At 46.6% G+C, this 11,546-nt stretch overlaps 1 protein-coding gene across 1 annotated transcript; it reads left to right on the top strand.

Moving 5' to 3' along the window:
• The first annotated feature begins 10,163 nt into the window (after nt 1-10,163).
• Nucleotides 10,164-10,937, top strand: LOC145811735 (uncharacterized). The gene has a single exon (XM_082907576.1). It carries the CDS (start codon nt 10,164-10,166, stop codon nt 10,935-10,937), a length of 774 nt encoding a protein of 257 aa, XP_082763702.1.
• Nucleotides 10,938-11,546: the final 609 nt, after the last annotated feature.

Raw genomic sequence — 11,546 nt, forward strand, 5'->3', positions numbered from 1 at the left:
CTCCTCCTCTGTATTTGTATTTTGCTCCATTTTAGTGAAAATTCTCGTTTCTGTCCGTGGATGTAGGCATTGGGCCGAACCACGTAAATATTGTGTTCTCTGTGTGTGTGAGATAATTTGTCTAGGTGTGTTTGATCCTAACAAGTGGTATCAAAGCCGGTGTTGTATGTTTTTCGAAAAAACAGAGTGTTGTTCCAAAACTTACCCAGAAATCAAAGTAGCAGAAATTTACTTTTGATCACACCACATTGAAGTACTCGACGAGACGAGCACAAAGGTGAAAACCGCGTCAAAAACAGAGATCGGAAGGCCTCTCACGCGCCACACGCGCCTGTCACGCCGTTCCCACGCCCGCCGCACGCGCCGTACGCACTTTTAGAGGTAAAAGATGCGTGAGTTCATGCGCAGACACGCGCCTCACGCGCTTTCAGAGGTAGACGACGCGTGAGGTCACGCGCAGACACGCGCGCGCATCAAGCCGAGCCGGAGCCGAGTTGACCAAGCGGAGTCAGAGCGCTGACCGAGCCGCTGACTGAGTCGCTGACATCAGCCTGACTTCAGCCGAACCGGAGGAATAATCTGGTGCTTCGCAGGCGCACCAGATTCTGCCGATCTGAATCGTTAAAATTATTTTGGCTTTATCTAAGCCATTTGAGGTCCGATTTGGGTGAGCCAATAGTGTTTTCAAACTATTTGGAATATTTCGGACACATCCGTCCGGTCAGATTTTGCAAATAAGTTTTCAAAAATTTGCAATTTTTATTTTGGCAATCCGAAGTGCTTTTTCGGCTAATTTGAGCAGTCCGGACTTCACAGCAAAGCCTGTTTTTCAAACAGAGATTTCTTTCTGGATGATGGAGGAATCCACATCAGTTTCAGGGCCGATGATTCGGTTGAACGCTTCTAATTATGCGATATGGAAGCCGCGGATGGAGGACATCCTGTATTGTAGACCCTATAGCGCTAAAGGGGGTCAAACCAGATGGAGACAAGGATGGGGACTGGATAAAAACCAACTAGAAGGCGGTCGGTCAAATCAGACAGTGGATTGACCACAGTGTGTTCCACCATGTTGCCCTATGGATGAAATTGGAGGGCATGTACCAGTCCAAGACCGCACAGAACAAAGCCTTGATAATGAGAAGGCTTATAAACCTGAAGCTGAAGAATGGTGTGTCTGTTGCTGAACACACCAGTGAATTCCACAGCCTTGTGAACTAGCTTGCATCAATCAAAATGGAGTTGGAGGATGAGATGCAAGCATTATTATTACTCAGTTCCTTACCAGACAGCTGGGAGACGTTGGTGGTCTCTCTCAGTAATTCTGCACCCGAAGGGAAGCTGACCATGGGGATGGTCACAGACGCCTTATTCAATGAGGAGGCAAGGAAGAAAGAGATGGAAGGAGAGCAGTCCCATGCCCTTGTCACAGAAAGTAGAGGCAGAGATAGAGAAAGGGGCAGAGGTAGAGGAAGAAGTAAAAGCAGAGGGCGTTCACAGTCCAGACAGGACAACACGAGGAGGTGTTTTTACTGTGATCAAGAGGATCACGTAATAAGAGATTGCCCAGAGAAAAAGGCGGATAGACAAGCCAAAGAGAAGGCTAAGGGACACGGAGGTCCCTCAACTACAGCAGTTGCAGTGAATTCCTCTGACGATGAAGAGGTGATGCTTACAATCTCGTCAGAGTTGGAGACACCCGGCTAGATTTTGGATTCAGGGTGTACGTTCCACATATGTGCGGATAAGAAGCTTTTCTCCACTTATCGAAGAGTCAGCGGTAGCATTATCCGGATGGCCAACAACACAGTGAATAGAGTTGTCGGCATAGGGACAGTGCGGTTCCTTACTAAGGATGGGAGAAAAGTAATTTTATCTGAGGTCCGACATGTGCCAGGAGTACGGAGGAATCTAATCTCCCTGAGTATGCTAGATCTAAAAGGAAATTGTTTCTCATCTAGTGGCGGGGTTCTTCATGTACACAGAGGTGATAGAGAAATGTTGCAAGGCAAATTGTGCAACAAACTGTACAGACTGGAAGGAGAAGTTTTGACAAAGATGAGTGTTGTCAAATGCCAGTCGAAGGGTACAAAGAGAGAACATACGCAACCAAAGCGTATGATTGAGCAAGGCTTTCATCAGGAATGGCGAAAATGGTGCACGGGAACGCAAGGAGGCAGTTCAAAGGTGCACAGATCTGAGCCAGTGAAGCCAATCTTGAAGAAAGTTCAGAGCAAAGAAACCAAATCTGTAGAGACTATGCCAGTGAAAAAGAGAGTTTCTTTTGCTTCCGTGTTAGAGACATTTTGCAACCTCTCAAAAGATGCATGGAAGGGAGGGATGCAATCTCGAGTCGCAAAGTGAGCTTTGCAATGCACTCCAATAAAGCGGTGCGAGCACTATGCACGGGGTTGCATAGTGGTAACTTGTACAGACCGGTGGAAGTTGTCTTGGCAGAAGGGCTAACTGTCAAACATCAGTACGGATGTACAAGTGAGACAGAACCGAACATCAGGGATTGCAGCACAGACAACGGGCGTATGAGATCGCTGGGAAGTTGTTCTGAAGTGCAAAAAGCAAAGGCTGGTTGTTCAGAAATAAGCTCCCAGCAAGGAAAATTGAGGATGTTGATGTGTCAAACTCTGAAGTTTTCTAGTTGCTCCCGTGTTCATCATGCAAGGAGTTGCACGGTAATGCAAAGGTATCCCGAGCAGGGGGTACAGGGCATCCAATCAGGGGGAGCTGTGTTTTGGCAGTCCAAGCTGCAGAAGTGTGTTGCTTTATCCACAACCGAGGCAGAGTATATTGCCGCAGTGGAAGCCGGGAAAGAAGTCAGTTGTCCATGTGGGCGTGAAGGGGGAGAATTGTTCGCTCCATCCACTACCCACATGGTAAGGAGCCCACCATCCACATGGTGTGGGTGGCACCATGTGGTAAAAGAAGCTGGTGGAAGGCAACACCAACTCACTAAAGGAAGATAGTGAGGGTGGCACCACCTTGGCCAATTATGGCTATCACTTCACCTACTCCTCCTCTCTTGGTTATAAATTGAGATGAGTGAGGAGGGGTTTAATATCATCAGAAATTGGAGAGTGAGAGCTGTGAGTTGAGTGAGTTTTCATCTCCTCCTCTGTATTTGTATTTTGCTCCATTTTAGTGAAAATTCTCGTTTCTGTCCGTGGATGTAGGCATTGGGCCGAACCACGTAAATATTGTGTTCTCTGTGTGTGTGAGATAATTTGTCTAGGTGTGTTTGATCCTAACACGAAATTCATTTTATCCTATTGTGGTTTGAGGTCGAAAGACTTTCTGACTATATTTAAACCATAAGAGATAAAGTGTTCCAACCTCAAATCACAAGGGGTAAATAAATTTTGACTAGTTATTTTTCATCTTTGCTTGTTGTCTATTCATTAAGCTTTCTTTTTCTCTCTCTCTAAAATTGTGTCATTTTTGTTGTTTGTAATAGTTATTATAATACATAGTGTGGCATATTATGGTGTGTACCATAGTCTTTCTTTATATATATTTTCATTTTCATTTGATTTTTTTTTTTTTAAACTTCTAGTTATTTTCTTCTTTGTTTGTGTGACTTGGATTGGAGGAGGAATAACCAGAGAGCCAATTGTACATGCAGGGAAGCTACTCTCTCTCTCTCTCTCTCTCTCTCTCTCTCTCTCTCTGTTTTTCAAACTTTATAAACTGTTCAAGCTCTGTTCTTCTCTCCACATGATTGAGCATATTTTTAAATAATAAAAAAAAAGGTTGTGTTTTAACAAAAATCAATTCAAAACAATTACACTTTTGTACAAGCACAAATGAGAGTTTTGTCCCATGCGCTTTTCATTGCACCGTACACAAATTCACTTGTATTTTTTATAAAGACATAATTATTTTGATTTGTTTCTATTGAAACGTAACTTTTTTTTCTTTTAAAAAGTAATGGAAATCATATAGAAATAACAAGTTCTAATGAAATATTTTAGTAATATATAGCGGCTTTCATTTTAAAAAAAAAACACTTAAAAAATTAAGTATTTCGGATATTCAAATTTAATATGATATGACTAATCTTAGCCACATATTTAATTTGCAAAGTAATTTTTTTGAGTTCAATTCACCTATCTTTGTGAATCATTCCAAGCTTGTGTTGGGCATATATGTATATACAAAGGCCTAGGACCAAAAATGTCCTAATCAATAGGTACGAATCTGTACTGGGAGGTGATCCATCCGCTACCCAAACCCAAACCAAAGCCAAAACCAAATTTTGTCCACAACAAAAAAATAAAATAAAATAAAAAATAATTTCACCATTAAAGGCCACCATTTTTAACTTGAAATAAAGCAAAACACCAAAACATGAAAACGATGGAGGAATCTTTATTTGATCAAGCAATCGAATTTTAATAATTCAAGACTATTCAGGTCTTCGAAAAGCAAAAGCAAAAGAAAAAAAAGAAAAAAAGAAGGTAAAAAGTATACTTTATAAAGAAAAATTTATATTTTATACAATGCTTCCTATTATTTTCATTTTTCTTCACAATTTTTTTTTTAAAACTTAAAATTTAAACACAATTTAGTGATTGATGAGTGGAATAAAGATCTAATTGTGAATTCCCATTGTATTACTCTTTTAAGTGGATGAGGGCATGCCGCCCACAATTAGGACCATTTTAATGTAACTTGAGGAACACAAGAGGTACAAAACCATGTCCCCCCTAGCCAATTAATCCATAAAAGACCTTGATAGAATAGTAGTTGCATGTGCATGGAATTCGATATTTCATGCATATCTCTCCCTTTGATAGCCATTGACACTTTGATAGCTATGAACAAGTTGATTCAACTCCATGTGCTTGTGAATAAAGGCTAGGAAACAATCATAACATGAATTTTGAAAAATTTTATGGCTCACAAATTGAATTGATAACTACATTATTGAGAGGGAGATTTGGCGAAGGCCAGGCAAGTTGAGTGCCAAACACATTTGGGCCACGGTAGCTTGGGCTTGTCCAGAGAGGCTTTGCTTTGTTAAGGCACAGGGCCATGTTGGACCGAGCTACTTGGGCTTGTTTGTGTAGAAACCGGGCTACTTGAAGTTGCTTGGCCGAGATGACTGTCTACCATTTCGGATTCCACGGGTCGTGCGTTCAGCTCGGCAGGAAGGCCTATAGCTAACCGGCTCGACCTACCTCGAGCTCAGCTTGCCGGAATGCAACCAAGCTCGGTCATTCTGGGGCTCAGCGAGTGGATCACTCAGATATGCCGCGCAGCGCTGTCATAAGAAGCCGAGGTGGTTCCGCCGGTCTGCCGGGTTCCGCCAAGATATCCCGATAGTTTGGTTAGGTGGTGATTGCTGGGTTTGTGCTGACAGATGGGATAGCAACACCACGTGTCGAGAGACTAATGGGAGTAGATTTGGGGCGCAGAAGGTATATAAACATGTCTGCGCCCCCTATGCTGGACGGATGATCATTTGGTAAGATGCACTAAACACTAAACTCTCTCCTCTCTCTCTCTATCACTGAGTGTGTCCTAACTTGACCGTCGGAGGGGTTTTCCGGCCACACACCGTAGGGTAGCTCACCGCTGTTGTGTTTGCAGGACGATCGGATAGGCTAGGAGCTTGGTAGAAAGGAGTATGAGCTTCGCCGAAATATTTGCTCCCGTACAATTGGCGCCGTCTGTGGGAACATTCATCAGACAAAACCTTGTCTTCCAAGCTCGTTCGATCGCTTTCAATGGCAAACAACGACGAAATACCGTTGTCCGTCATTGACGGTGTTACCTCGGAATTAGCCAGACGGAGAGAAGGACTCCCCGCCGTTCAACATGTGGAGGACCTAGAAACTTCCCTATGAGGACTTCCAAAAGATACAAGAGATAAGCGCTCAAGGAGTTTCGGTCGCTCACGGAGCTCAGAGGGACACCGGCGGCGAAGAGAGTCGCATGCTCGACGTCTAGAGCATAAGTTAAGGGACCAAGACACCGTCATTCAGAGAATGGCGGCAGAGGTGGAGGCCCTTAAATGCCAGGTCAAGGGGAAGAGTGTAGCTGGAGTGGGAGACCACAGTGAGCGCACCCAGCCCCGCCGTTCAGGCAGCCAGAGCCAGCGGCATACTCCCTCTCTTTCTATCACCAGAATTTATAAGGGTGGAGACAAAGAGTCGCCTGTAGAAAAGTCTAGCGCGCAAGATAGCACCTACCATCCCTCACGTCCGGTGACCACTTCGGGATATTCTTACTCTGTCTGTTCAGAGGACCTGTGGGATGTCCTAAAAGAGCGCGCACGTAGATGAGAGGCTGTGCGGGTGCCGGCATTCTAGCGGTTATCCTACGGAGGTCGTCATAGTGAGGACGTTATCATGCCGCCGCCCCGTTTGGCCGTGCCAGTTCTTTTGGATGCTGACTTGGCGAGGCTGAATGCTTCCCCCTTCTCCCTTGAGATAGAAGTCACACCGCTCCCCGCGGGCTTCCACCAGCCCAAGTTTACGCTCTACGATGGAAAGACCGGTCCTTACATGCACGTAAGCCACTTCCGACAGGTCATGGCCGACATAGGTGTAATGACGCTCTTATGTGCCTTATCTTTCGATCGAGTTTGGGCGAACTGGACTTGAAATGGTTTGAGAGGCTGCTGGAGGGAAGCATCGAAAGGTGATAGCAGTTGGCAGAAGCCTTTGTGACTCGTTTCAAGACCAATACTAAAACGCCAAAGGAGGTGGACCACCTTCTCAGTGTCAAAATGGAGTCGAGCGACACACTCAAGGCATACAACTCCAGATACTAGGAAACCTTTAATGAGATTTTAGATTGCCCGATCAACCTAGCAATCACCCAATATAAGCGCGGTCTCCCGGTTGGACATAGGTTGAGGGACTCGCTTATCATGAACCAGCCGACCTCTATGGGCCAACTAATGTAGCGCATCAACGAGCACATCCAAGTAGAGGACGATGCAGCGGCTTCCACCGCAAAGACAACTCCGGTGGTAGCAGACAATAGGTCGGCTGGCAAGGTGCACGCAGTCGGACATGAGACTAACCGTCCAAATGATCGTGCTGAGGAATCTGACCGAGGGTCGAATCGTTGAAACCGGAGAGAGGGGATACCGGAATGACCAAGATGAATACCCCCGAGATGACGTAACTGATGCCAACAGAAGGCTGGAAGCTCGGACTGGCATCACCACGGTCTTTAAGATTCCAATCTATCGCATACTTAGTGAAATCTGCGATGAGGATTATGTCCGGTTTCCCGCTAAGTTAGGCGACGCACAAAAGGGCTTCAACCCGCGGTACCGCTGCACATATCATCGGGATCGAGGACACCGGACAGAGGACTGTTTGCCTCTGAAGCAACATTTAGAGGAGTTAGTCGCAGCCGGACACTTAGATCTTTATATTGATGGGGGTGTTAAGGCCGCACAACAAGCCCCGGCAGATCCACATGGGCCGGATGACTTGGAGGAACCCCCTCAAGGAGTGATTAATGTGATCCACGGCATCATGGAGCCAACACGTGTATGCGAGCACCGTGGAATGATTAAAAAGGCGGAACACGTGAGGGAAGTTTTGTCGGTCCAACCCACGATCAAAAGGGGGAAAACCGAGGAAAAAGACGTGATTAGTTTCTCCACGAGGGACCTAAAGTGCATTTAAACACCGCACAACGACGCCCTAGTGGTCACCCTCCGCGTCAAAGAGTTTGATGTCAAGCGTATCTTGATTGATCAAGGAAGCTCGATTGAGATTATGTACTACGATGCGTTCAAACAACTTAAGCTCCGCGAGTCGGACTTGGCTCCGGCAACTTCACCCCTGGTAGGTTTCAACTCGCAACTAGAGTGGCCTTTGGGAAAAATAATTTTGCTGGTCAAGGCCGGATCCGTGGTCAAGTAAGTGGAGTTTTGGATATTGCATGTGCCTTCTACATACAATCTGATCCTCGGTAGGGGATGGCTTCACGCTATGCAGGCCGTAGCTTCGACCTATCATCAAGTCATGAGATTCCCCTTGGCTATGGGAGAAATTGAGGAAATTTGGGGCGATCAAGTCATGTCGAAGCAATGTTTCGTGGTAGTGAACGGGAGCCGAGCTGCCAAAGGCTTCATGCAAATGATTGAAGGCCCAGAAGACCAGAGCGTCCTCGATGATGTGGGGACTAAGGCCGAGGACAAAGCTGTTGAAGACTTGGTCAAAGTACTAATCGATACGGAAAGTTCAAACTAGTTCTTTTTGCTCAGATCAAGCCTAACCGCTCAAGAAAGGACCGAGATGGTAGAGTTCATGATGGCAAATATCGAAATCTTTGCATGGTCGCCCTACGACATGTCTGGCATCGATCCAAGCTTTATTTGCCACCAACTCAATGTTTTCCCTGGTGCACGGCCAGTCATTTAGAGAATAAGGAGATCGGCTCTCCATCACGCTGAGGTAGTCGCGGAGGAAGTAAGGAACCTGCTAGAAGCAAGGGCTATCTAGGAAGTGCACTACCCTCAGTGGATTTCAAACACAGTTGTAGTACCTAAGAAGAATGGAAAGTGGCGAGTGTGCGTCGATTACAGGACAGTCAACCGAGAAAAGATAGCTTTCCACTACCTAGAATAAAACAGCTGGTGGATCTAACCGCCGGACATAACAGGCTCAGTTTCTTGGATGTCTACCGCGGTTATCATCAGATTGCCATGCATGGCCCTGACCGCGAGATAACCTCTTTCACTACTCCAAGGGGACTCTTCTGCTACCGAGTCATGCCTTTTGGTTTAAAGAACGTCGGGGCAACTTTTCAAAGGATGATAACCAAAATGTTCGCTCCTCTGCTAGGCCGGACTATGGAGGCTTATATCGATGACATGATGGTTAAAAGTAGGCATGAGGCAGACCACTTGTCCGACCTGGCCGAGATGTTCGTCATTCTTAAGCGGCACAAGCTACGCCTGAATGCGTCTAAGTGTGCCTTCGGCGTGAGATCCGGGAAATTCCTAGGCTTCCTAGTCACAAACCGAGGTATCGAGGGCACCTCACCCAAATTAGAGCCGTACAAGAATTGAAGCAACCCAACTCGGCCAAAGACGTGTAGCATCTTGCCAGAATGACAGCCGCGCTTAATAGATTCATAAGTCAGTCATCAGATCGCTGCCGCCCTTTCTTTAAAGCCTTGAAGTCCAAGTTTTCATGGGACGAGGAATGTGACAGGGCTTTGGCCGAGCTCAAGGCGTATTTGTCTTCTGCTCCTCTATTGGTAATACCCTAGCCCGACGAGAAACTTTACCTCTATCTAGCAGTTTCTCAGCACGCCGTTAGTGTGGTACTTGTCTGCTCGGAGGGTATAAATCATCTCCCAATCTTTTATGTGAGCAAAACCTTGCTACCGACAGAGTCACGGTACTTGCCACTGGAGAAACTTGCTTTGGCATTGATGATGGCCTCTAGGAAATTGGCGCACTACTTTCATGCTCACACCATCGTTGTGTTGACCGAATTTTCCCTAAAAGCCTTGTTCGAGCGGGCGGATTTCTCCGGTCGAATTCTGAAGTGGGCAGTCGAATTGGGACAATTCAACGTTAAGTTTCAACCCCGAACGGCCATAAAAGCTCAAGCATTGGCCGATTTCGTTGCTGAATTCTCACATGGTATTCATCTAGTATGTCTAGTGGATCTTGCTGCGGCAGCCGAAGAGGAGAGTGTAGGCTCAACCGAGATAACACAGCTTGGCAATGTTGGCGACGCGGAACTTGCATGCCCCGCCGAAGAACCTCCTGCAAGTATGTTACTACAGCCCGGCGATGCGACGACAGAGTTGGGCATCACAGACCGACCTGCTGTGTCTGGTGCCGCATCGCCGGGAGGGGAAGAAGTGGAACCGATCAGCATTGAATCAGAAGCCGAACAGCCGAGCGACCGTGCTCTTATCCACCTTCATGCCTTCCAGGATCCCTCAGAATGTTGGATCTCTTTGTTGGCGAAATGTGGAAACTTTTTGTAGATGGAGCCTCGAACCGTCACGGTGCCGGGCTGGGTCTAGTTTTGATTTCACTATATGGTCTGACCATCGAGCATTTTATCACCCTAGGATTCCCTGCATCAAACAACGAGGCTGAGTACGAAGCGCTATTGGCTGGGCTTAAGAGCGCGCTTCAGATGCACGCATCCGAGCTAATGGTTTACAGCGACTCCCAACTCGTTGTCAACCAAGTATCTGGGGTTTACGAAGCTAAAGATGACAGAATAGCAAAATACCAAGCTTTAGTGAGAGAACACGTCAAGCGATTCCAGGCAATCAGGATTCAACAAATTGGCCGGGAAGACAACGACCATGCAGATGAGTTAGCTGGTCTTGCTTCCATGGTCGACCGAACATTACCCAGTCCTCTCCTGATTGAGTATCTTCTAAGGCCAAGTATCGAGGAAACCGAGCTAACGGAGGTACTCTGCACCAAGTTAGGTCCTTCTTGGATGGACCCGATTATCCTCTTCCTCAATGAGCAAACCCTTCCGGTCGATAAAAAGGAAGCGCATAAAGTCCGAGTGAAGTCAGAGCGGTTTTGGCTCTCTCCATCTGGCACTTTATACAAGAAATCTTTCAGCGGTCCTTATCTCAAGCGTGTCCATCCAAACAACGTGGAAGCTTTCCTGTACGAAATCCACGAAGGCATATGCGGCAGTCATATTAGGGGCAGATCTTTGGCCTACCGAGCTATCTCGCAAGGGTATTGGTGGTCGTGCATGCAAGCGGATGCTCAGAAATATGTCCACAAATGTGAGAAGTGTCAGAAGTTCGTCCACCAAATTCACCAGCCGGCCAGAGAACTTTTGCCCCTCACAAACCCTTGGCCTTTTGCGATGTGGGGCCTGGACATAGTGGGACCACTCCCAACGGCGCCAAGCAACCGGAAGTTCTTCATCGCGGCTACGGATTACTTCACCAAATAGGTTGAAGCAGAGCCCTTAGCAACTATCAAGGAGAAAGACGTCAAACGATTTGTCTGGCAGAATATGGTAACGCGGTTTGGCGTCCCTAAAATCCTGATCTCTAACAATAGCACCCAGTTTGACGGGCGCCTGTTCAGAGGATTTTGTAAAGAATTGAAGATCGAATTCTACAACTTTACCCCGGCTTACCCGCAGTCCAACAGCCAAGCTGAAGCACCAAACAAGACCATTCTTGATGGGTTGAAGAAAAGACTTAAGAAGACCAAAGGAAAATGGGTTGAGGAGCTCTCAAGTGTCCTCTGGGCATACCGGACGACCCCGAGGCGATCTACAGGGGAAACTCCTTTTGCCCTGGCATACGGCATGGAGGCGGTCATCCCATTAGAAATTGGTATGCCCATCATCCACAGTGAAAATTTTGAGCCCGAGCTGAATTCTGAAGCAGTCTCCCTAGAATTGGACCTTGCTGAAGAGTGCCGTGAAAAAGCTTTAATTCACGTGGCTTCATACCAACAAGAGTTGTCCAGGAAGTATAATAAGACCGTGCACCCCAGACCGTTTAAAGTGGGCGACTGGGTTCTAAGAAAGGTCATGGACAACACCTGGTGC

This window comes from Camellia sinensis, chromosome 2 (genome assembly GCF_055761805.1).
Source record: "Camellia sinensis isolate YWXY chromosome 2, ASM5576180v1, whole genome shotgun sequence".
Classification (NCBI taxonomy): Eukaryota; Viridiplantae; Streptophyta; class Magnoliopsida; order Ericales; family Theaceae; genus Camellia; species Camellia sinensis.

Bases quoted from the DNA above. Each gene is read 5' to 3' on its own strand.
- LOC145811735 (XM_082907576.1), top strand. From the start codon at position 10,164: ATGGTTTACAGCGACTCCCAACTCGTTGTCAACCAAGTATCTGGGGTT.